The following is a 25956-nucleotide window of genomic DNA, read 5'->3' as shown; positions in this document are numbered from 1 at the left end:
TCAATAATGATGATAATAGTAACAGCTAGCATGTCTGGCCTACCTGAGCTGGCAAATTCACTCTGATCATCTCCAGTCCTTACAATGAGCTTGCTAGGTGGATGATACCATACCTTTTACAGATGAAGAAACAGAGGCTCAGAGGGTTCAAAAGACTCCCTCGGGGCCACAGGGATAGCAATGAAAAGTCAAGGGCCCACCCTAGGTCTGTCCTCTGAAGTGCTGGCTCTTTTGTCTCCATCAGCAAAGGTTTGCTGACACCTCCGCTCAGACAGGCACTGAGTGGAGCCCAAGGGAAACCTAGAGTCCCAAGAGTGATGTCAGAATAGCATCTTGTGAGCAACTCACAGTGATTAGACCTACAGGAGACCTGGCTCGAAGCCACGCCAACCTAGTAACTGTAATAATCCAGCATTTACTGTGAAACCACTTTCCACTCCTGGTCACGTTAAACACATTTATCACAAGGGTGTGACAATGGAGTATTATCACATTCCAGATGAGGCTCAGAAGTTGGTGACTTGCCCAAACCACATAACTGAGACATGGTGGGGCCAGGACTTGATAATGGCTGGTTTTGGAGCTGGGGCTCTGTGCCACCCTTCTCCCATGCTCCCTGATTTAGGGAATGGAATGTCTCTTACAGTGACAACACATGCCTGTCTGCTGCAGGGGGCCCAGAGGTACATGGGAAGAAGGGGCACGTGGGGTCAGGGCACTGGCAGTTATGATTACCAGGGTCTAGCCCACTCCCCAGCAGTGCCCCCTGTGGGAAGCTGGTGCTCAACAGAGTCCAAGCATCTGTCCTGTGAACAGGGCTGAGGTTCAGTCAGTCCTCCATCCTGGAGCTCTCCTCCCTGAGTGGGCCTCTCCCTCTAGAAAAACAGCCCATCCTCTGACTGCCCTTCTGACTGTTAACAATGAAAAGGACTGAGGTGGTAGACATGTAGAAGGCTGCCTGGAGGAGGTAGCTCCTGCTCTGGGTTTTGAAGGATGAGTAGGAGTTTTCCAGGTGGCAAGGATGCCAATTATTCATTTTCATTCTTGGGGTACAGCTTGTGAGATTGGGGCATATCTCACCATTGCTTCATTGGAACTAACTTCAATAATTGTTGGAGCTGCCTAGGACCTCAAAGCCTATCTGGAAATGTCCCTGATTTTAGAGATGAGACAACTGAAGCCCTGACAGGCCTCACTCCTAGATAGGCCAGCCCAGGGGCCCCAGAGCCCATTGTGGCTACCCAAGTCTTCCATCTTGCCCAAGGCTATACTGTAAGCCAGTAGCAGAGCCTGGCCCTTGTAAGCCCTTTTCCCCAACTGGTGGCCTAGCCCAAGGAGAGAAAGACAGCGTTTGTTCCCTAGGCTCAGTTTACACAGCTACGAAATAGCGATGATTCAGGGTACCATCCCAAAATGAGGAATAGGAAAAAAAAACTACTGTACTTTTTATGGAACCTTCACCATGTGCTGTTTCATAAACGTGGTGGGTCTGGTTATCCCGACTTGACAAAGCAGGAATCAAAAAGAGGTTCTGAGTGCTCTCATGGGGTTGGGGCTGATAAGTCCTGGGGAAGACACTAACCAGCCTGCAGACCCCCTTCCTTCCCACAGCTCTGCCTCCTGGACACGAGGGTGGATTGCACCTGCAGAAGGTACCCAGTCCCACCACCCCCTAGAGGGCCAAGGGGAGGTGGGCACCCCACATGGACTCCCCTAACGTGGTCTCTCTCCTTTTCCTTCCCTTCAACAGAACCAGAGCTGGGGTCCGGGACAGGCCCTGCCGGTACAGGCACTCCCAGCCTCCTTCGGGGCAAGAGGGGAGGACACGCAGCCAACTACCGGATCGTGGCCCCCAGGAGCCGGAATGAGAGAGGCTGAGGGCAGTGGCGGCCCCTCAGGGTAGACCAGGCCAGGCTTCCCTTCCCAGCCTGGACTTGGCCAGCTGCCTCCAGGCACCGCCCCTCCATATTTATTAACATCCTCAGGGTCCCTTCTGCCATCTAGGCCTTAGGGGTAGGCAGGTCTCAGTCCTGGCACCCAATATATGTCTGAGGCTGAGCAGGGACTGGGGCCTGAGAGGGAGGCGGCAGTCCAGGCACAAGGCAAGGCCTCACTCAGGGTCCTGGGCCTCAGTTTCCCTCTGTGAAGTGGGGTGATGTAGGCCTTCAAGGAGGGGGTGGAGACTTCTTGTCTTCTCATCAGCCATCTGAGCATCCAGGCCCAAAGGCATGGAGGGAGTTGGAGCTGGAGCTCTGCCTGGCCCTCAGCACATGCAGGGATAACAGAGAAGCGGAGGCAGTCTCACTTCCCCGCTTTCCCAGCCAAACTTTGGGGAGTCTCCTTGCATCCCTCCTCTCCTTGTTTTCTGGTGCTGGGTTCCCAACCCTGAGGTCATGCTGACTGGATGTTCAGGGGCTCCTTGCCTCAGTTCTGCCCCCTGATCCCCCAGCCCCTCCCCAGTGCCCCAGGTGGGGAGTGGGGACATGGAGAAGAAGGGGCCACTTGTTCCTACAGATGCTTTGACAGACACCAGGAGGTAAATGTATACTGGCCAATAAAGGCCCCTACCTGATTCCCAGCCAGCCTGGTCTCAGTGTGTGCTAAGATGGGGGCAGCCAGGAAGGGCCTGTTTAGGCTGAGACCTGAGGATGGATAGAAATTAGCTGGAAATTGATGAGGAATGCTCCTTGACAGAGGTTCCAGCCCAGCAGAAGCCCAGCACTGGAGGACTTCCTAGAAGAGGCTGCACAGTGCAGGAACAGGAACCCTGTATCTCCAGACATCAAGGAGCTGCTCTCTAGTAATTGGTCATTCATTCATTGCTCATTCATTCATTCATCCCCCTGATGCCAACACAGAAGAGTAGATACAATGCTGCCTCTAAGGAGGTCCAGGTTGAAAAATGAACTGGTTTTTATTCTAAACAAGTACCAGGGCAGCATGCTGGGGGGAACTTTCTTGCCCCCAGCACTGTGGCCCTAAGTAGACAGAGCAGGGGCTCAGCTGACTGCCCCTAGGCCAGGCCTCATCACTTAAGGGACTCCTGTGCCCCCAGCCTCTTCCTGGGCTAGGGGGGCCCAGGGCCCTCAGGGTGGGCAGGCCTACCTCTCCCCTGGGTCACCAGGGCCTCGGTGCCCACCTGCCCTCCAACCAGCAGTGACACAGCACCCTCCACACGGCCTGTGGCCGCCAGTGCCACCACTGCCTGCTCCACGGGGAAGCCCATGCGCTCCAGCTGCTGCAGCCTGTGGGGAGTGTGGGGGAGGGGAAGGGGGACAGAGGAGAGAGTGTCAGGGATGCCCCCACCCTCACACCAGGGGATGCCCTCCCACCCCCCACCACCACTTTACCGCAGAGAGGAGACGGAAGACTTGGGCAGCCACAGTGGGCTCTGGGGCCCCTGGGCTGGCCTATCTAGGAGTGAGGCCTGGATCCCCTCCTGCAGCATCTGCTCGTCCAGGGCTGCCCACAGTGGGGTCCCTGGATGGAAGCTGGACCTGGGCCTGTCCTGGCCCACCTCTAAGGAGCGATCCCAGGTCAGGGGCTCAGGCCCCAGGCCCGGTGGGAACATGGCTGAGTCTCCACTGTGGGACCAGAGACTGGGGGAAGCCACATATGGAGATCCGGTGGTGGGAGACCTGCAGGAGCAGAAGGAAGAGGGCCTGACTGCCAGCCACTGCTGCAACTCTCACACCAGGGCAGAGTCCAGGGCGTCCCCTCACCTCACTCCAGCAGGATGGGTGACAGGCAGCTCAGTCAGGCTGCCCGGGGTGGGAAGGAGCCTCAGTGGCCAGCACCTTGCCAGGGTCCTGCACAAGACACCTTCCTGCAGAGCCTGCAGCCGCCGATCCGAGAGCTCCAGCCACCGGAAGGCCCCTGCTGCGTCTGTCTGCCCAGAGCAGGGCGGCTGGTCAAGGAAAACCAAAACCAGCAGGAGGAGGGGGTGCCCATGCTGCATGCTAGGACCCATGCCAAGTGTGTGCTGGGCATTCCCATGTGTCCTCTCACTACAGCCCTGCAAGGAATATGTCACCACCCTACTTGGCAGCAGATGCACAGAGAAGAAAAGGGACCTGCCCGAAGCTACCTAGTTCAAGAGGTAGAGCCAAACATGTCTCATCCCAAAACCTGGCCTCATCCCCCACTTCAGCCACCGCCCTGACCCACTGTTCCTAGAGCCCTGTGTGCCTGCTTGGGTCCATGACTTGAGGCCCACCCTTTCAGGAAGAAGTCCCGTTGACACACCCCCTCTCACCTTGAGCCAGGCCAACAAGTTCCCCATTCAGACAGCTTGGGCAGCTAGTGTCCCCAGTCTGAAACAGGCTCCCTTGAAAGCCAGGATGACTGCTGGAGGGAGTCAGCCTGTTCTCTCTGGTGTCACTGTTTTCCCCGACAGGCATTAAGCATTTTTGGAGCAAAAGCCAGTGTTTAAGGCACCTGGACTACTGGCCAGTTCCCAGACAGCCCCATGTTTGCTCCCACGCCTGGCCTTTGCACTCTGAGCGTCCTCTGCATGGCCCTCCCCCACTTTTCACACGAACCCCTCCTCCTGCACATCTTAAGGTGGCTCAAGAGCCACCTTCATGGAGAGGTCCAGATTAGTGCCTCCTCGGGCCACCTCAGCCCTTCTAGGCTTCCCATGGAGCCCTTTAAATGGTCATTGGCACCTCCACCTGGCCATGAGTCCTGAGTCCCCAGCCCAGAGCCTGGCCCAGAGGGGGACTTGGTGATGCTTCTGGAATGTGTGCACAGCTTCTTGGCATTGCTTAGCCTGAGCCCCTTATGCCACTTCCATCCCAGGCACCGCGGGGGCCCTGCCACAGAACTCACATGTCCACACAGGCCTTGGACTCAGGCAAAGGATACAGGCCAGGCCAGCCAGGAGGCCGCAAAGGAGCTGCAGGAAGGGTGGCTCAGAGCTGAGCAGTGGTGTCAGGGCGAGCAGCAGCCATGACAGCAGCCATGGTGACAGTGCCCCACTGGGCCTTCTAGGGTGGTGACCCTGCCCAGCCAGCATGGCCAGGTGAACGGGCATGTATCCACAGCCACCAGCTGCACTGGACACCCCAAGGCTTGCCAGCAGCACAGCCAGCAGCCCAGTGGCCAGGGCAAGCAGAACAGAGGCATGCAGGAACCGCAGTGTGCCCAGGTGGCACTCCTGCCGCCAGCTCAGAGTGGGCAGGAGCAGCAGACTCAGGAGCAGGCCCGGAAAGGCTGTGTGGCCCAGAGCATAGGTCAGCAGCCGGTGCACTGGGAGAGAGAAGGGGCTTATATGCCAGGATAGTGGCCCCAACTTCCAAGGCTGTCCTGGGGGTGCCAGGTTGGGAGTTACCCTCTACCACGGCCACCTGCTGAGCTCCCCAGGAACCAGTCTGCCCACTGCCAGCACTTAATCACTGGTAGAGGGGACCAAGGGCTTCCAAACACTACAGCTGGTTCTGTGCTGTGTTAAACAGAACAAGCCTGACCCACCACTCAGCCTTCTCACTAGCAACCAACCACTGAGCACTCAGTATGTCCCAGGCACCATGAAGGTGTTTCATATACATTTTACTGAATCCTTCACACCCAGTTGAGGGAATGACTGCCTGCTTCAATCCTGGAGCTATCCCCAAGTCCCCCAAGATGTGTGACCTCAAGGCTGGCCCGTGGCTCACTCGGGAGAGTGCGGTGCTGATAGCACCAGGGCCGTGGGTTCGGATCCCATATAGGGATGGCCAGTTGGCTCACTGGGTGAGCGTGGTGCTGACAACACCAAGTTAAGGGTTAAGACCCTTACCGGTCATCTTTTAAAAAAAAAAAAAAGATGTGTGACCTCAGATAAATCACTTAACCTCTGAGCATCATTGGAGTTCCTCAAATGTAAATTGGAGCTATTGTTATTAGGAAACAGGTGCTCAGCTGGGTTCACTCCTAGAACCCCCTGTACCTCCTCTCCAACTTCATGCTTAGCTGAAAGACTTAGTTCTTATTTCAAGGGAAAGCTGGAACTCCTACACACAGGTTGCCCCTACCCTGCTGGCCCCTCTACTGGTCCTCTGCCCTCCCTTCTAGGCTGGGGATGAGCTGGGCATGCTCCTGTCTAGGGTTGACCTTCCCCACTGCACTGGGTTCTATCCCTGCTTGACCCCTGCAAGGCATACACTGCTTCCACCAAGTGGTCTCAGGCCCTACAGCAAATCTGCCTCCTCCAAGGTCCATGTGGCTGGCCCTCACCCTGCCAGGGGTCCAGCAGCAGCTCCGGGGCCAGGGTGAGGCTGGGACCAGCCCCCACCAGCCACAGGCTGCTCATCAGCAGCATCAGGACTGAGGAGGCAAGAGGTAGCGCCAGGTACAATAGGCCAGGGAGCTCCCTGGCATGCATAGCTTGGTTGAAGGTGGTCAAGGGTGGTCCTGGGGCGGTGTGCTAGGAGTAAAGGAAAACAATAACAACAGTTATTACTGCAAATTATATCTCACTGACTCCCTCTCAACTACCTTACCAACAGCTCCCGTTTACAGAGGTGGAAACTGAGGCTGAAGAGGCAGGCCCAGGAGCTTGGCCATAAAGGAGCTCAGACCCTAACCCATGTGCTTATTAGCCATCTTGCCATCCTACCCGCCCATGTGTGAGGATAGATAGGGGACAGTCATAAAGAATCCTGAGTCCTGATGGATCCTGAAGAGGAGTCTCAGGTGGGAGGACAGGGCCAGGGAAGTTGAATGGGGGCTCTGGACTCCCCAAAAGAGGGGTACAGCCCCCCCAGGGCAAATTCAAGGCCATGCCATCTCTAGCCCTCTTCTACTTCCCCCTTCCCTCAGGCTGCCACCTTCCTCCTTCCTCCCCTCCACTGTGTCCAGCCTTAGAGCTGCAGATGGCCTCAGCTGCCCCTGACCAAAGGGGCAGGGCCAGGCAGTGGGCAAGCAGATGGGTGAGAAGGTGGGGCAGAAGGACTGGAGGTGGGGCAGCAGGAGTCCCACACCCTGAGCTATACAAAGTGACCCAGGACTGAGACATCCCCTTCCTCCCCAGTCCTGAGCACAGCCCCTCTGGCCCTAGCCTCCCTTTTCACAGGAAGTTTCCAGCATCTGCTCTACCTCTTTCTGCTAAGTGTCCCTGGACAAGTTTCCCAACCTCTGAGACTCTCCTTCCTCATCTGTAAAATGGGGATTAAGAAAGTCCTTTCCTCATGGGATGATGGAAAAAGGAATAGGCTAAGGCAGGCCCCAGTCCATGAGTACTGCTCAACAAAACTTAGCCATCCCCACTAATTATGGAAGGCATTTGTAGCCACCAACTGGCCCACCAAGAGAAGGCGGTAATGTGGAGGTGGCTGCTCCAGCCTACCTGAGCCAAGCTCTGCCCCTCAAACATGGCCATTCTCTGCCCACAGAGCAAAGCTTTTTCTTCCCTGTGTTCCATCCTTACAACCACCAGCCTGTCCTCTAGGCCCTGCTGGAACTCCTTTACCCTTGGCCAGACTTCTCTGTCCCAGGACCCCCACTGAGCTGGTTTAGGACAGGAAGCAGGATCCCAGAGACAAGAAGGCTGTCTTAGCTGCTCCCTTGCCAAGGGCATCCTCCATATCTTCCAGTTCCCTGCAGGAAATATGCAAAAGCTCCTCTACTTGCACGTCCTTCTCTCCATATTCTAACAAACTCCTACTCACCTTTTGAAGCCCAGCTCACGTGTTCCCTTCCTCTCTTCTGGCTCCGCACATCATGGATCTTAAACTATCTTATGAGCACAGCTTACCCTGTCTTCCTAGGCAGGTGGTCTGGGCCCATGAGGGGTAGGAGGTTCCTCTCACTCCTTCCTCCCCAGGTTCCCCAGAGTAATCCCAGCACACAACTGGTGCTTTATATATATTCACTGAAAGAAAGACAGTATAGCTTGGCTACTAGTCCGGCTGAGGGATTTGGGGTGAGCCTTGCCCTTCCCTGGGCCTGGGCGCCCACCTAGGGGGTTGGGCTGAGGTCTGGGAAGGTTGGCAGGTGCCATCCAGTCTGAAGGAAAGGTCTGGGGCCAAGGCACCCACTGCAAGCCTCTTCCTGCACCCCCACAACCATTACTCCCTGGGACACTATAGCAAGGGTGAAGGACTTGCCCATGGACACACAGAACTGGGACTTAAACCCTCTGGACCTCAGTTTCTTCATCCTATAAAATGGGCCTGTGTACCATCGGTCCCTGCCTATCTTCCTGGGATGCTGGGAGGACAGAATAGGAAGACAAGGACGGGGAAGATCCTTCGGGGTAATGGACAGAGTGGAGGTCTCAGGGTCTGGGTCGAACTCAGCTTTATGACTTTGGGAAAGTACTCAATTTCCTTGGGCCTCAGTTTCCCCTTTTGTAAAAACAAGGATATTGGATGATTAAAGGGCCTTCTCCACCTCGACTGTTACTGGGGGATGCGGGAGGCCCTCGGGGATGGGGGAGGCCCTCGGGGCCGGGCTTGACGTTGGGACCTCCCACTTAGGCGACCAGCCTTGGCCCCCTCCCCCGCTGGCCCGAGCCACGCGTCCAGATTACTCACTGCGGAGCGCGCCCCCACCCCGGAAGGCCGGGCGGGGCCCCTGGCTGGGAGTCGGGACTCTAGTTCCCGGCCGAGACTCGGGACCCCCGAGTACCCCTGGGCGCGCAACCCCGGCCAACCGGCCCGCGCGCCACCCCCTCCCCCGCCGTCCGCCGATTAGTCAGCAGTTGTTCTCGGCCCAGATCCCTTCCCCCAGCCCTCCTGCCGGCCTCCGTTTCTCTTCAGGGCAGACTCTTTAGAGACGGTCCCTAGAACCAGAGGACGTAACCATTCCAAACAACCTCGCCTCGTGCGGAGAATCGCGTCAGTTTAATACCGAGACCCGTTCACCGGCGCTCCGGCCCCTTTGGTGCTTTTTTGGCCCGCGCATCACATCCAGCGCTCTTTAGAGAGGATCGGGACAAGGGTGGCAGTTGTGAAGAACGAGAAAGCGGTCGTTTCATCCCTCCTTCCCCTACCCCCGTAGCTCGGCCCGATGGTAGTGCCCGAGGTTGCGGGTTTCGCGCCTGCGCAGTGCGGCGCCTAGAGGAAAAGCGAGAGGGAGACGGACGTTGAGAGAACGAGGAGGGAGAGAAGATGGCGTCCACGGGTGAGTGTGGTGGAACTGCGGTCGCGCTGGCGACAGCCGGGACCCCCAAAGTGAGGGCCGTTCGTCTCTGGGGGTGGCCGCGACTACTGAGTGGAGTTGTTGAGAGGGGTTTGAGGTACCCGCCACGGCCCGACAAGCTCCGAAGCCCGCGTTCCCTTCCCCTCCCCCCACCGGGCGGGCCGGTTCTGGAACCTTCCGGCGCTCGTGGCGCGGGGGGCTCGCGGCGGCGGGGGCGCTCGAGGCCTGTATTGGCCTCCATTGTGTGGCGGTCGTCTGGCCCCGCGCTCCGGGCCGCCCGCCACGTGGGCGGGGCCTGCGGCCTCCAGGGCCCCAAGTGAAGGCGGCGGGGGAGGGGGGAATATTCGGCCTGACCTCGAGCCCGTCACCCTGAAACCAGAGGGGGAGCCCGGACGGCAGCTCGAGAAGTCGCTGGCTCTCTGCCCCGTGATCACTCCGCATTTTCATGGAGGCGGCCCTAGTCTGAGTGAGACTCTCTCACGGAGAAACCCGAGGTAGAAAGCAAGTAAACAGAAAAGCCTTCGCGGACTTGTGAGTGGGAGTCCCGCCATCCTTAAATCCCGGTCGGCTGGAGCGTCAGGCTTTGGACGGAATGTGGTCCCTCTTTCAGAGTCCCCCAGTTTGCTGCTCCTTTGGGCTCCTTCGTTTTTGTGCTTATTTGTGAGCCCTATCTCTTTCCCTCCGCAAAAAGCAGTGAAGTGGCTTCCCAGGGCCCTTTTTCAGTAAATGCCGAGGGCGATCCGTTGTATAATACCAGTGCGGATCAAGAGACGAGAATATTAACCAGGAAGAATCTTACTAGGAGGAACAAAAGGCCCGAGCTGGCATTTGAATTAAGCTTAAGCAATCACCTCGCATTTGTTCGCTGCGTTAGGCTGACAGGCTTGTTTATTTCGCGGACCGATAAAGGAGAGGGAAAGGAGGCGAGTTTTGGACTTTGAAAGAAAACACGGGAAGGGTTGATAGGGTGGTCCTTGCTGCACTGGGTATTTTAAGAGTAGCCTAGCCATCACCTGCAGTTTGCCGCTTGTTGGTACACTAACCCGCGGTTTTTGGCAGAATGGAGCGTTTTTGCCTCGGGGGATATTGTTAGGCCTCCTGACTCCAAAGGGGGTGGGAGATGAGAAGTCAGGAAAAACTCTGATTCTGAAACACCACAAAGTCCAAAACATCCTGGTGGGAACTTGTTTCCTCAGTACCCTTTCCAGCTTCCTCTTTCCTACTAACGCCTGAGAAGGCAAAATGTGCATATTGAAAGTTTTGCGTGGCTGGACATGCCCATTTTTCAGTCAGCTTTGGTTACCGGTAACTACCATGTAATGTACAGTATTAGAATTAAAATTGTGGTTTATGGAAACACACAGTATTTAGCCCAACCGAGAGTCACATAACTTATCTGGGCATTAGTTTCCTTTCTTGCAAAATGTGGAAGTTAGGCTAGATCTATTTAAAGCTCTTTCAGCATCACACTCTCCCAAGCGAGCCAGGGGCTGGCCCCTTTTAAAGCTCTTTAAAGCATTTTGGCCCCCACACAGTTGTCCCATGTCCCATGGTTTTTTAATTCTTTGTGTAGTCTGAAACTGTAAATCTGTACAGCTGCGGTAGTGACTGCCCTAATGTCCACTGCTTTGGATAAAGTTAGATGTGCCCCCCCCCCCCCCGCCCAATCCCATGTATATCTCATGTAGGAAAGTGCTAAAGCATATATTTAGTATAAGAAAGTTATAGTGTAAACTCCCAAGTAACTACCATTCAGACCAAGAAGTAGTACATTGCCAGCACTCTAAGAGGCCTCACTAGATCACAGCCTCACTCTCCTCAGCCTGTGCTGTATTTTTAGTGAAGTCTTCAGCTGCACATTTGGGGATTAAAAACAAACACAACTGGCTGCTAAATAATCTGACCAGTGTGTAACAGTAGCATGTTAGGGGCCATATAATGTTTGTGTGCTGTAGGTAAACATAAGTTCTTTTTTTTTTTTTTTTTTTTTTTTTTTTTTTAAAGATGACCGGTAAGGGGATCTTAACCCTTGACTTGGTGGTGTCAGCACCACACTCCCAAGAGAGCTAACCGGCCATCCCTTATATAGGGATCTGAACCTGTGGCCTTGTTGTTATCAGCACCGCACTCTCCCAAGTGAGCCATGGGCTGGCCCCTGTAAACATAAGTTCTCATGAAATAAATTTACTATCTACTTTATCCCCCCAGTGTATGGCCACATCCTCTGGTTTCACACTGTTCCGAGGTCATTAGTTCCATATCAGCTTTGCCAATTTTATGTTTTACATGACTGTTCTTGTGTAAAAAGTCTTCTTGCAAACATTGAATTTGTCAGCGATTTAAAATCATTTCTCATGCAAAAACCTCAGCGAAGCATAGGTCGAAATATTTGATTTTAGTTGCTTCATTGGTGTGTTTTATTTTGTGAATGCCACATGGAAGAAACAGTTTGTGTTTAATTTTTATGTCTCAGAGAGAGTATGTCTTGTAAAACTAGTGAAACTGCTTTAAGATTGTCTTGAGGCGATCAATTTGTTCATTGTAGATAGCCTTTGGGCAGTTGATATGATAATGTTGATGATTCAGGGTTCTGAGTTAAGGATGTACAGAGGAAGGAAAATAATCAAGTGAAGTGTAGAAAGAAAGAAAGCCAATTGAAAGAAATGGGTTCGGCAAAATAGACACCTCAGGGCCGGGCCGGGCCAGGCCACGGGGTTGAGAGGCTGGCTTTGGATTGCATGGAATGGGGTAGAACCCCCTCCATGAAGAGCTGAAATGTCAGGTCTTGCTCTTAGATGAGGGACTACTTTCTGACTGGAAAAGAAAGGACCCTTTTGTTCCATACTAATGGAAGTACTGTGTTTAAACATAGAACAAGATATGTATTCTTGTGGAGAGGAAAGAACTGGGCAGAATTTTTAAAAATAATTACTTTGCCTTTAAAAAAAAAAAAGTAAACTTATGTAACTTTAATTCAATAGTGCTATGAAAACTTCTCAACCATGTTATTTCCTGTTTGTTTCACTACTTGTAGACACCTCAATGGACCAGAGTTTTTAGGCCCTTTTGATGCATGTTGTAAATATCATAGGAAAAGGAAAATTATAGGAAGGTTTACTATAGAAAAGGGAAGAGAATTTGTGGCAATTTTTTTAAAGTTGAAAACCAGAGAGATTAAATGTTTTCTTCTCTGTTGACAGTTTTCAGGATTCTGCCTTAACTGCTTCTCTGAGACTTATATCTAGCTTTTGAGTTATTGTAGATAATAGCCCTGACACAGTCAGCAAACCCTTTAAAACACTGGCTTGTGGTGACTGTCCTCTTGTTTTCTGCCATTCCTTTTCACTGTCGTTGTGCCAGAGAGTTCTGGTTGGTCTAACCTGCTAAAGTGAGAGAGTGATAGAGAAACTAGTTTGGGGGGGGTGGTAAATAAAGATGACCGGTAAAGGGATGTTAACCCTTGACTTGGTGTTGTCAGCACCACACTCTCCCAAGTGAGCTAACTGGCCATCCCTATATAGGGATCCGAATTCGTGGCCTTGGTGTTATCAGCAGTACTCTCTCCAAGTGAGCCATGGGCCGGCCCCCTAGAAAAACTAGTTTTTGAGGATAAATAGCTACTGATATAACCAGTCCTATGTTAAAAATTGTAGTATTCTTGCATGCTTCTTTTTACTGTGAAGGTAAAACTTCTGATCTTGTTAGTGGGTCTTGTTCTCAGTTAGTCTTAGGATGATGATCATGTATAGTATATGAAATGACAGCCTATGGGTTAGGGGTGTTTGTAGTAATGGGAATATGCAAAGTATCCCTGCTGTGTCAGTTGATCTTGACCTTATTAGCTAGCACCATTATTCAAACTTTCTGAGTTTAACTGGCTTAGACTTATTTTTCGGTTTGATGTTGAGAGATGAGAGGTACTTGTTTGGATCTGTGTTGGCCTGTAGGTTCCCTCTAAACAGTTTAAAGAATTTTCCTTCCTGCCTCCTGAATTTCTTCTCCCTCTTTTTTCCTCTTTCCTTGTTTCTGCTGACCTTACACTATTTTCTCTCCTTGTTTCCTCTAGATTATAGTACCTACAGCCAAGCTGCAGCCCAGCAGGGGTAAGTCAGTCTTTTAAAACAATGTTTTGTCTGTGATTGTCTTTTGAATATGGAGCCTCCTATAGTTGTAGAGGATATAGTAATGCAATCCACACGTTCTATATTTAGTTCTTGTGTTTAATTCTTTTGCAGCTACAGTGCTTACACCGCCCAGCCCACACAAGGATATGCACAGACCACCCAGGTAATTTTTATGATAATTATATATATAGCTGCATCTCCAAGTAAGACGTTTCTACCAGCCGTTAAAACAATAGCTAGCACAGATCTTTTTCAAAAATTAGGTAATAGAAAAGTGAAATAGTAGTAAGGTGCTCGTAACCATAAAATACCCAGACATTTTAAATTTTCACAGTGTGAATGCAAAGGACTTCATTCTGCCATCATAAATGAAACAAGTCTAAAGCTAGGAACTTGGCTCCCTATATCTTTCTAGTGTCTATCATTGTCAGGTTAAGTGTCCTACTCTGTGCTCACTCCTCCGACATGCTTTATTATGTTTAGATTTATTTAATGTTTTGCAGATCAGAAAATTGCAATACATAGATATTACATTGATTGCACAGTAAGTGGCAGGATGAGCTATGAAAACCATGGCTGCCTAGCTGAGGAACTCCTGAGCTCTTTCCAGTACATGAGTCTGTTTAAAAGCTTAGGCCAACAGATTGTAGAAATTAGCCTTCTAGTGTTCAAGATCACCTCAAATTCTGAAATGATCCATGCCATAAATTGGATGCTAATAACTGCCATGGAAGCATATTCTGTGGCAGGCAGAATGTGTTATCTAAGACGGGTCTTATGTAACTGGTCATTCAAATAAACCTAGTCTATGATCATGCTAATATCTGAAAGAACAGCACAATCCTTGCCTGATTTTAAGTATTATTGATGTTCAAGTTCATAAAACAGTACTCTTGATGTGCTAACCATAAGAGGAAATACAGTGTTCTGGATCATTTTCTTTGAAGTGTTTTAAAGTCTTTGTGTCTCACTGAAAATCTGGTTTTCAAAATCATCTGGCAGGATTTAGCCCCATCTTCATTTTTTTCTCTTTGTTCATTTTGTCTTCCTAACATTTGTTTCCAGTTACTAAAACTGTGCTACACTCAGTGCTGGCAGTTGTACACCTGTGCCCTTATTGGTCTTCTCCTGAGGGTATCTTGTTAATCTCCTGTATAGCTAACTGGGGTTTTGCCTGATTATCTTAGGAACTTTTTTGTAGTTAACTTTACCAAAATGGTAGTGAATTAGGTAAGGGATAACAAGCATTCATAATCTGTGATTATTTGTCTGTTTTTAAAAATCTTTTTACTAGAAAGCACTATATTCAACTTTGGTCCTCTAGTTTGGAAACTTAGAAGTCAGTCCGTTTTATTGCTAAAATATAAGTTTCGTATATGAAATTCCTTCATTTGTTTTCTTTGGAGCAGGCATATGGGCAGCAAAGCTATGGAACCTATGGACAGCCCACTGATGTCAGCTATACCCAGGCTCAGACCACTGCGACCTATGGGCAGACCGCCTATGCAACTTCTTATGGACAGCCTCCGACTGGTAAGGCCAGCCTTGGAGAGATTTTTGGGTCATATTGGCTAGGGCATTTGCTAAGAGGCTTGTTACTCATTCTTTTGAATGTATATTCTGGTCCATACTTTGGCATCTGTGGATCCTTTATTTTTAGGAGGAGGTACTTTTTTTTTTTCCTTTTTTCTTTTTTTTCTTTATATTCTCTTTGAGGGATCTCTAATAGAAATGGGGCGGGGGATAAATTCTAGGGGAGAAAAGAACTTTCCTTTTAACTGTTACGTACAGTGTGTTGAATAATCTCATGACAGAATGGAGGCTAACTGAAAGATTGTGCTAATGCTAATACTGAGTAAGAATGAGCCTTCTTAAATTGAGCTGCTTATAAATCAAACTGGTTTTCACATCTGTTTTGCTTCATCTGATAGTATACCCTCTACTTTTTGTTTTGTGCTTTCCACAGTAGAAGGGACCAGTACAGGTTTGACTATCCTGCTCATTCTTGCATGGGAAATGCTTTCCATCCTGTCTAACCCTGTTAATGTTAACCCTTTAGGTGTTTTCATTTGTTTAATTCCAAACTTTCTAACATCACACACAACAAGATGCTAATGAAAAACTGCTTCAGGTGCCATTCACAGATTCCTGTCCTTTTCCATGTATGATTTTTGGGAAAGGTTTTATTACTTAACATTACTTTATGTCAAGCCTTAATAATAGTTATTCACCTTCCCAAAGGTATTTCAGGTGATTACTCCCCAGCTGATTTGCCCCCATCCCCTGAAAGATAGATTGCATGATTAGATTTATTTATTTAGAGGAGCAGACTTCCACCCTGCATGTATCATGTTTGTCTGTTGGTTGGTTTCTACTGCAGACACGTTTTATTTTGTTTTAAGTGTTATGAATTCTAATTCATAGTATGTTTTGAATATATATGATAGCATTCTAGAAGGCTTAATAAACTATTCTAAGAATTAGAATAAATTACATCCTGGTACTGAGATTGAGTGGAATATGTGAAAAATCTATGATAATATTTTGTGTATGTTTAGTGCTGTGCTGTGTAATGTTTCAGGCTCCCTTCCTCTCCCCATCTTTATTTTTTTATTATTATTGTAAAAGAATGTTTTAGTACAAGAAAGTCTTGATGTAAAAACTCTTGTTTTCAAACTGTCTTCATTTTTGTAAATTATACACAGTCTAGTGGTGGGGAGAAATACCTGTCTCTATCTCATTGAGTACCAATGTCCTAAATTTGATGGGAAGTACTCCCTAACCTATTTAACTAATATGTATCTTGAATAGGATGGAAATGTTCATTCAAACTTTCTGGTGGTGTTAATTGCAACTCTGGGAAGAGCTGGAACTAAAACTATACCATTTGGATTTTTAGCACAGAATTTTGAAATCGTTAGATGAACTTTACATATTAAAGCTATTACATCTTTTTTTTTTTTTTTTATAAAGATGACCGGTAAGGGGATCTCAACCCTTGGCTTGGTGTTGTCAGCACCACGCTCAGCTAGTGAGCAAACCGGCCATCCCTATATAGGATCCGAACCCGTGGCCTTGGTGTTATCAGCACCGCACTCTAACGAGTGAGCCACGGGCCGGCCTTAAAGCTATTACATCTTTAAAAACAAGTATGATTTGAAAATACATAATATGGCTTAGATCTAGCTTTTGGAATCCCTGCATCACTTTACAGGGATGAGATAAAGTCATTTATAGGTAAAGTAATAGCTAGGTTCCCTAGAGTCATGTATTCATGTTGTCACTGATTGAGAAAGTTCCATCATGACTGTGAGCCAGAAAAGTGTATGTAAGACATTGTAATATAGAAACCAGTAGCTTTGATGAGCTAGGGTAATGCTTGGTAATAGTAAGGAATATTGGTATGGACTATGTAGTTTTTGGGGTACCCTCACATCTCCCTTAATCCTCTCAACAACTTTTGGGGTATAGGAACCAAAATGAAATATGATGAGTAGACTGGGTGAAAAAACTAAGTAGGAGCCTAATAGGTAATAACTGGGTTCAAGCACACTTAACTGCTGTTTTTCCTTACCCCATGCTGCCTTTACACATAAAAGTCAGTGGATAATTGTTGGAATTTATGAACATACACTGTTACTGTTCTCTTCTAGAATTTTTAAAAATTAAACTTCAAAATAAAGGGGCTATATAAATCTCAATTAGTTAACTCAAATAGAACTCTTAAACTTTAATTTTTACTGTTCGAGTTGAACAAAAATTTTGGTCAGTTTGTGTAATCTTCCTCACCACCTTCTTCCTTCACGTCATCAGCACGTGGTCGATGTTTTGTCTTTTTTGCTGTTGGTCTTCTATCATTTTTGCTGTTGATTTTTGCTCATTTTGCTTGGCTGCTTGTGCGGGTTCTACAGATTAATTAAAAGATTACTTATTAACCCAATGTTTATTACCATAATCTTTAGCACTGCAAGACTCTGTTGCTGCATAGTTTTATGACATGAGTTATTGCTCTGATCATTTTTAGTTTTTAGTTGGTTTTTTAATTGTTCTTATAAATCTTAGGTGTCCTGTCAACATGTAGGGGGGAAAATCTGTGTTAACAGAATAGGGTAGGTGGAATTAGATTCTAGTTAAATTTAAATAAATGAGTTCTTTGTATGGTTGACCTTAAGACTCTGAAAAGAACTTCTGAATTAAATCAGCATTTCAGATGAACAACATGCCAACTCAAGGAAACTTCCATTGTTTGGGGCTCCCTGCCTTATGAAATACAAGGGTACTTCAAAAAGTTGATGGAAAAATAGAATTAAAAGATAATATAAATCTTTCTACGAACTTTTTGAAGACCCCTCTTACACTTTCATATACATTTCAATCCAATGGTTTGACAGGGAAGTTACAGTCTCTGTATAATTAATTTCAGAATTTCCTTTAAACGTTTGGCATGGAGAAGAAATTATATATACTCTGTGCTACCAAAGGTGACACTTTGGATTGTATAAAAGGAAGCTGATACTTGTTTTGTTCTAGTATGTTGTGTGTTTAGTGAGGACACTTTATTCTACCTAAAGCTTAGGGCCCTAAATCTTAACTAAAATGAGCAATCTTAATTCAGGATTTGTTTTAGGGCCGGCCCGTGGCTCACTGGGGAGAGTGCGGTGCTGATAACACCAAGGCCCCGGGTTCAGATCCCATATGTGGAGGGCTGGTTAGCTCACTGGCTGAGCGTGGTGCTGACAACATCAAGTCAAAGGTTAAGATCCCCTTACTGGTCATCTTTAGGAGAAAAAAAAAAAAGATTTGTTTTAAATTCTGAAACTTTGTTTTAGTTTAATGAAGTTTGATTTTTCTTTGGATATAAATGCTGACATCTAGGCCAAGCTTTTCGGTGCATGGCTTACTTGTGCCCATTGACTATGAAGAAGGAGAAGAGGCTTCCAACACCTCTTATAGGAAAGAGACTTAAGTTAGGATCAGCAGTTGAATTAGGTTTTTGCTCATGCTCCAAGCCCAAGTCCCAAAGGAAAAGGCATGGATCCTCCCTGGTCCAGAAGAGGCAAGAGCTAGAGAGAGAATCCATCTTGGTCTGTGGCATACCTGAAAGAACAGGTCTTTGTGACACCTAACTGGTTAGGGAAATACTGAAGGGGAGGAGGGATTCTAAAGTCTCACTCCAATATTGCTGAGCAGGAAAAAGGCCCTTTTGCTTGTGGTAGGTAAGTAAGAGAGGAATAGAGCAGGGTAACTCTATAACCAGCCCAGAATATCAGTTTTATAACGTGAAAAACATTACTTTCTAAAGGTTTGGTAGAGTATTAAGTTTAAGTTCAAATAATTTACCAAAAAAGTTAAATAGGATAACCTGTGTTAGTTAAGCAAATATAATTTGTAGTATATCTTTATTACTTTGTGCCAATTCAAACCTTAGTGCTAATAATAAGCATTTTTGTAGTTGTTTGTTACCTGAAACAAAATTAGCAGTTCTTTGAGTGTTCAATTAGGTATTAACACTTCTCACTGAAAATTAAACACATGTTCTCTAGAATTTTCAGTTTTCTTAAACATGAGCTGCCCATGATGCAGTGTTTGGGACTGAAAGAAAGTAAATTCATTACAATCCAAATTATGGGTTTTAGAGCTAAAACTAGTACCCGGGTCATTATTTTGTAGCTGTTTTAAAATCCCATGTCATTTGCCTTTTTACCTCACTTCCTGGAACATTTTATTCCAGCTTGAGGGTTTTGGGGGGCACTTAGTTTGCTAGTGAAACTTAAGAAGGCCTGCTAGCAAAATCAGTACAGAATTGGCAAAAGCAAACTTGTCTTCTATTGAATGTGTTCAGGAGGGGGCAGAAGGAATCTGTCTTCTATAGCAGCGCTTTGCTATAGTATAACATCTTTCTGTTAAGTGTGGTTTCAGAGCAAATGAGGCAGTACTTTGCTAAAAACTGGGTACTTACAGAAAAGTTAGGCTTTATTTTTCTATTTTTTATTTTTATTTTTTGGCAGCTGGCCAGTAAAGGGATCTGAACCCTTGACCTTGGTGGTATAACACCATTCTGTAACTGACTGAGCTAACCAGCCAGTCCAGAAGTTAGGTTTTAAATATTGGTTTGTTGCTACTCTTGCTGACAGGGAAATATTTAAAGGGATTAAATATCATGATGGTTTAAAGTAGGTGGCTTACAAATTGTTCTGTTAATGAGTAAGTTTCTAGGCAGATCTCCGAGGGGGCTGGAAATCTGACATAGCTCTCTTTTGTTCTAGGTTATTCTACTCCAGCTGCCCCCCAGGCGTACAGCCAGCCTGTCCAGGGGTACGGCACTGGTGCTTATGATACCACCACTGCTACAGTCACCACCACCCAGGCCTCCTATGCAGCTCAGTCTGCATATGGCACTCAGCCTGCTTCCCCAGCCTATGGCCAGCAGCCGCAGCCACCACACCTGCAAGACCGCAGGATGGGAACAAGCCTGCTGAGACTAGTCAACCTCAATCTAGCACAGGGAGTTATAACCAGCCCAGCCTGGGATATGGACAGAGTAACTACAGTTATCCCCAGGTCCCTGGGAGCTATCCGATGCAGCCAGTCACCGCACCTCCATCCTATCCTCCTACCAGCTATTCCTCTACACAGCCGACTAGTTATGATCAGAGCAGTTACTCTCAGCAGAACACCTATGGGCAACCGAGCAGCTATGGACAGCAGAGTAGGTAAGGCCACGCTCACCTGCTGCTAATTCTACAGTGCATCAGTCTCGGGTTTGAGGGAAAGAGAGCAACTATACACATTTAGAGAATCCATGACTTTGTTCCTTTTTAATGGTTACTCTCACATCCTTTTAGGGTATTGGCTGTGTTCTTATAGTCATTATAGTAACAAGTGCGCTGGAACACACAAAAAAGCTATTCTCCATTTAGCAGTGAAATAGTGCCATTCAAGGTGTTGTGTGGTTTCAGGATGGTGAAATTTGGGGGCAGGAGCAGGCTATTGTTTTTACTTTTCTAAACTCAAGAAAATTTTGAGTTTGTGTTTTCTGTCACAAGAGAATGACTGATAGAATTGTACTTTCGATGGTTTTAGCTTTGGTTTTATTGACCCTGTACATGGGTAACAGCTTTCTCTTTGGGAAAAACATAGTAGTTCACAGTACAGAAAGGGGAGGGTAGCATGATGTGAGTCAAATAGTCTTATGACCCAATTGTCAGTAAAGGATATATTTATATCTGGGAAGTCAAACATTACTTCCTCAGCTTAAGCAGTTGACGTGATTTTCTCTACATTATGTAGAGGCTTAATAATCTAAATATCATAGGCAAGTATAAATTCTTAACTGAATACCCTGCTGTGGGGTGAATATTAGGTCCAATAGAGCTCATACCTCATGAGTGGTTAGCAGGTAAACAATATTAATTATTACCTAACAGAAAATTTCAGGTCTTTGCTTTAGATAGTGCATGTAGGTGGCTTCCGCATACAGTCTTGAAAGAATGATGAATTCTGATTTGAAAGAAGACTTTTTAGGGAATAAACAAGATCAACTTGTAACCTAGACTTTTTGTCTGCTGTAAAGGTAAGAAATCAGCTCTGGCCAGTGCTCATGAAATTCCTTCTAAAATACATAGTGAATAATCAGAGCCACTTCGTAGATTTCATCTGCTAGACAGCCTGTGTGGTTGTTAGGTTAAACTGACTGGCCAGTTTCCTACAAAGGCCCTATTTCAGTTGACCTTGGCATTTCAGTATGTTACCATATGTGCAAAGTCCCATTTGATGCTCTTATGTAACAGTATATCCAGGCTATAGCTGGAAGGTTTTATATATGAATTAGTTTTTGACAAATCGTCTTTTTTGGTTTCTTTTTCCTTAATTTTCAGTCTTACTATATTGAAACAGCTGTCTCTTGTGATCAATGACAGCTCCTCCTTTTTCCACTGGAAAGAGGGGGCTTGTGACCTATGTCCGCTCAGTGGAGAAACCAGTATTTTCACATCCTCTCTGGTCTGCCTGCTGATTCTCAGGGCTTTGCTTAAAATGGCTCCAGCTCACTGTGTTACAGCCTTGGTGTAAACTGTTAGGGGTAAGAGTAACAGGAATCCCTGGGTTTTTTCCTTGGGATTGGGATCGATTTTTGTCATTTAATGGGGATGCTTCCCGGTTCATCTGAGCATGAGGAGTGTGTGTGTCTGTCTGTCCTTCCCTTACCGCCCCCTCCTCCCCGTACCTTACTCTGATATTTCCATTATGAGAACTTTGAGTCAAGACTAGATTAATTTGTGGCAGCCCAAGTTAGGAAAGTGTTTTCCTCATCTTTGGTGGGGGGGCAGCAGCCAGTATGGAGGTCAACCCTTGACCTTGGCATTACAGGGCCATACTCTAACCAACTGAGCTAACCAGCCAGCCCCTCCTGGTCTGTTCTTAATAAATGAAAAACCTAAAACCCACAGATACTACGAATTTATAATACCATGGACTTAAATAAATGTTACTCTTGTTTTCAATAGTCCCTTTCAAGAAAAAAGCATTTTCTTTCTTAACAAACCATCTCCCCTTCTCAGACCACATAAATTGGCAACACACGATATTGTAACTGCTTTGGGGGGCGGGGGTGCAGCTGGCCAATGTGGAGATACAAATTCTTGACCTTGGTGTAACTGTCTTTCATAGCTGTTAATATGGAATGAATGGAGCATGTTGATGTCTCTTCTGTGGATATGCTTGATACTCCCTCCTCCTCCTGTAGTGTTCTCTTCCAGAAAATATAGTTGGACGAGTACTGGGTTAGATACAGTTTACAATTGTGTTTATTTCCAAGGTCAGTCCTAACATTGCATATTGCTCATAAACTGGGAGAGTTCTTAAACCTAAGAATTTTGTGGTTGAGAAACAAAGTCTCACTTTTCAATTTTTGCTTTTAGACCGCAAGATGGTAACAAGCCCGCTGAGACTAGTCAACCTCAATCTAGCACAGGGGGTTACAACCAGCCCAGCCTGGGATATGGACAGAGTAACTACAGTTATCCCCAGGTACCTGGGAGCTATCCGATGCAGCCAGTCACCGCACCTCCATCCTATCCTCCTACCAGGTCAGTCTCCTTCTCATGGCCAGTGAGCTAGTAGAATAACAAAACAGATTTTTTCAGGTTATTGACCAGCTGGCTTTGTCTTCTTCAGATAAGGTATGTTATTTGGCTGTCTGAGTGATAATTCCAACCATTAAAGCCTGAGTCTTGGGTTCCCATACCATGCCTGGCAGCTAATAAATATTCTCTCTGTAGAGACAAAAACATTTTTACCACTCTAGGTTCTTTAAATTTTGCTTTTTTAGTTAACTCAGAAGGATGAGAAGCAGAAGTATATGAAAGCATGTAGACAGTCATAGAAGCCACCTTATATAATGCAATTAGGATGGCTAATGTGCAGGGCATTATAAAAACAGAAACTTTACCTTAATCATTTTATGTTTAACTTACCACACATACAGGTCTGTTCATGCACCAGTCTTTTAATGTTTGGGCCAAAACTAAATTAATACTGAAGTATTAATTTAGTTTTGCTAGAAGTAACAGTCCCTTTTTCTGCACCCATTTCATTGGTTTACACATTAAAGTGCAGCAGACGTGAACACATTTAGGAACAAATACAGCTGACTGTGAGTAAATGTCTTTGTACAACTTGGAGCAAAAGTGGGCAGGGCTTACAGCACTTCAGCTTACAGCAGTTCTACAGAGCAGGCCTGTACCTGTTGGGCTGAGAGCGCTTAATCTGGAAAGTTGAATAGGTGCACATTGAGAGAGACTATTGAATTCATACAGCTGTGATGAGGGATGTAGTGTGATAGACCCTTAGTTTTTTTTTGTTTGTTTGTTTTGTTTTGTTTTTTTTCTAAAGATGACCGGTAAGGGGATCTTAATCCTTGACTTGGTGGTGTCAGCACCACACTCTCCCAAGTGAGTTAACCGGCCATCCCTATATAGGGATCTGAACCCATGGCCTTGGTCTTGTCAGCACCACACTCTCCCAAGTGAGCCACGGGCTGGCCCTTAGACCCTTAGTTTAATTGCACTTTAAAATGTATTGTGCTTTTTGTTTCTTATATCATGGTTAGTTAGGAGTTTAATACCAGTTCTTGCAAGCTTTATTTCTGTGCACAAATGTATCTTTGGTTAGTTTCCCTGCTATGTAATTGACATTGATCTATTATTCATCTTTCATAGAATGCCTGCATCTTGAAGTTTATCTGTTTTTTCTTTATTAATGCCCAGATCTCATAGACAGGTCATACTGGCTAGCTGCCCAAAAATAACCAAAAAACATAGATGAGGTGGCGTATCTGAAAGGTTGAAACTATTTTTCAGCAATTTTGAATACTTAGATGAATCTTTAAGGGAAAAGTACCGTTTCTGTGTGGTGTGTGTGGGCTCCCGCCTTCCTGCCCCAATTACATACACAAACACTACCCCCAGGCAGCCTTCTCTCCAGAAAAGCATTGTCATCATTTAGGAGAATTATCGGAGACAGGTTTGGAACTGAACACTTCGCTTAACTTTTACTGCTTTTTTTCAGTCCCCTTTTCACTGAGTCAGCCTTCCTTGATTGCACATACACGTATTCTTCTCGTTATACAGGAAGCATCTAATTCCCAAATTTGCTTTGAATACAGTTGAAAATAACTTGTTTTGGGCCGGCCCATGGCTCACTTAGGAGAGTGTGGTGCTGACAACACCAAGTCCAGGGTTAAGATCCCCTTACCGTTCATCTTTTTAAAAAGGGAAAAAAAGGGCCAGCCTGGCGGCGCTCCCGCCGAGGGTTCGGATCCCATATAGAGACCGGTCCGCTCACTGGTTGAGCGCGGTGTGGACGCGACACCGAGGGTTGCGATCCGTTGCCGGTCACGAAAAAAGAGACAAAAAGGAAAAAAAAAAAATCAGTTATTCTTTTTTTTTCCTTTTTGTCTTTTTTCGTGACCGGCAACGGATCGCAACCCTCAGTGTCACGCCCGTACCTGACCGGGACCAGCCACGGGATCGCAACCCTCGGTGTTGCTCCCGCCCCTCGCTCAGCCAGTGAGCGGCCGGTCTGTATGTGGGATCCGAACCCTCGGCGGGAGCGCCACCGCGCTTCCCAAGCGGCGCACTATAGCAGTGCACCACCGGGCTGGCCCCAAAACTGATGTTTTTAATAGGGGTGGGAAGGTATAAAAGGAGACTGGTGGGGGTGGTGCTGCTGGTTAGCTCAGTTGGTTAGAGCACTACCTTCTAACACAAAGGTCAAAGGTTTGGATCCCCCTGCTGGCCAGCCTCCAAAAATAATAGTAATAATAAAAATAAAAGACTCTCTAAGGGTTGTGCAGATGGGTCGTAATAATTATCCTCTTCCCACCCATTTAAAGCTTTATTGTTCTGAATACAAAAATATTTGCTTATTTAAGTTCAGTTGCATTTTTAAGAATGTGTCACATGCTGCAAATGTCTCTTATTCAGAGTATTTGAAGAAATAACCTTTTCTTTCTAAAAAGCTTTTTTTCTTTTTTTCCTTTCAGCTATTCCTCTACACAGCCGACTAGTTATGATCAGAGCAGTTACTCTCAGCAGAACACCTATGGGCAACCGAGCAGCTATGGACAGCAGAGTAGCTATGGTCAACAAAGCAGCTATGGGCAGCAACCTCCCACTAGTTATCCCCCCCAAACTGGATCCTACAGCCAGGCTCCAAGTCAATATAGCCAGCAGAGCAGCAGCTACGGGCAGCAGAGTGAGTTGCTAAGAGAGAAAATCAAATAAGAATGATTGTGTGGAGTTTCTGAATATGAGGAATGGTCTTGACCATTATTTACTTCTGGAATCCAGGATGGATCTTTAGTGCATAAATCCCTAGCTAACAGCTTGGATGTCCCTACACTTCAGTGCTTTCTTCCAATTTATTTGTTAGTATGTCTTGCAAATAAGGAAAGAGATACTATAACTGACCAGTAAAATTGTTTTAGCCTGCTCTCTTTGGGAAGGTTATATTCAGTGAATGAAACTGGCCTTTATTATGGCCTGTCCACTTCTAGTCATTAAGAGAGAGTGGGCAGACAGCTTTTTAATTTTTTTAATAAAGATGACCGGTAAGGGGATCTTAACCCTTGACTTGGTGTTGTCAGCACCACGCTCACCCAGTGAGCTAACTGGCCATGCCTATATGGGATCTGAACCTGTGGCCTTGGTGTTATCAGCACCACACTCTCCCAAGCGAGCCATGGTCCAGCCCCGGCAGACAGCTATTGAAAGCTACTGTGACCTTTTTTTTTTTTTTGTCTTTTGTCTTTTTCCGTGTCTGGCAACGGATCGCAACCCTCGGTGTTGCTCCCGCGCCTCGCTCAGCCAGTGAGCGGGAACCGGTCTGTATGTGGGATCCAAACCCTCGGGCGGGAGTGCCACCGCGCTTCCCAAGCGGCGCACTATCCATTGCACCACCGGGCCGGCCCAGCTACTGTGATCTTGATAGTCAAAGTAAAAGCTATATTTTTGGGTTTTGTTTACATCAGTAAAGCAAAAAAAAAAAAAAAATCCTCCTCATAGAATACTTACAGTTCTTGTGTGTGAGGAAGTAACCAAAAACCCAAAACTATCTTTTTTTTTTTTTTTTTTTTGTCTTTTTCCATGTCCGGCAACGGATTGCAACCCTCAGTGTCGCCCCCATACCGGACCGGGACCGGCAACGGGAT

The 25956-nt window shown here is 46.9% G+C and overlaps 3 protein-coding genes across 4 annotated transcripts in view; 2 read left to right on the top strand and 1 right to left on the bottom strand.

Moving 5' to 3' along the window:
- EMID1 (EMI domain containing 1) overlaps positions 1–2582 on the top strand; it is a 44190-nt gene extending 41608 nt beyond the window's left edge. For both annotated transcript variants that reach the window (XM_008569822.1, XM_008569823.1), the window contains exon 15: positions 1751–2582. In XM_008569822.1, coding sequence (XP_008568044.1) covers positions 1751–1878 — 128 coding nt within the window. In that variant the 3' untranslated portion in view covers positions 1879–2582. The remainder of the gene's footprint in view (positions 1–1750) is intronic.
- A 313-nt stretch (positions 2583–2895) lies between these two features.
- Positions 2896–6364, bottom strand: RHBDD3 (rhomboid domain containing 3). The gene is made up of 5 exons (XM_008569821.1): positions 6217–6364; positions 4867–5250; positions 3723–3885; positions 3351–3638; positions 2896–3245 (listed from the first exon to the last, which is right to left on the bottom strand). Exons 1-5 carry the CDS (start codon positions 6362–6364, stop codon positions 3068–3070), a joined length of 1161 nt encoding a protein of 386 aa, XP_008568043.1. The 3' UTR covers positions 2896–3067.
- Positions 6365–9020: 2656 nt separating this feature from the next.
- EWSR1 (EWS RNA-binding protein 1) overlaps positions 9021–25956 on the top strand; it is a 28878-nt gene continuing 11942 nt past the window's right edge. Inside the window, 8 exon segments of the mRNA XM_008569820.1 lie at positions 9021–9105; positions 13190–13226; positions 13359–13410; positions 14657–14780; positions 15214–15231; positions 19514–19678; positions 19681–19960; positions 24883–25001. Coding sequence (XP_008568042.1) covers positions 9093–9105; positions 13190–13226; positions 13359–13410; positions 14657–14780; positions 15214–15231; positions 19514–19678; positions 19681–19960; positions 24883–25001 — 808 coding nt within the window. The 5' untranslated portion in view covers positions 9021–9092.

Source organism: Galeopterus variegatus, unplaced genomic scaffold (genome assembly GCF_000696425.1).
Source record: "Galeopterus variegatus unplaced genomic scaffold, G_variegatus-3.0.2 Scaffold535, whole genome shotgun sequence".
NCBI lineage: Eukaryota > Metazoa > Chordata > Mammalia > Dermoptera > Cynocephalidae > Galeopterus > Galeopterus variegatus.
This window is presented reverse-complemented; position numbering and strand designations above follow the sequence as displayed.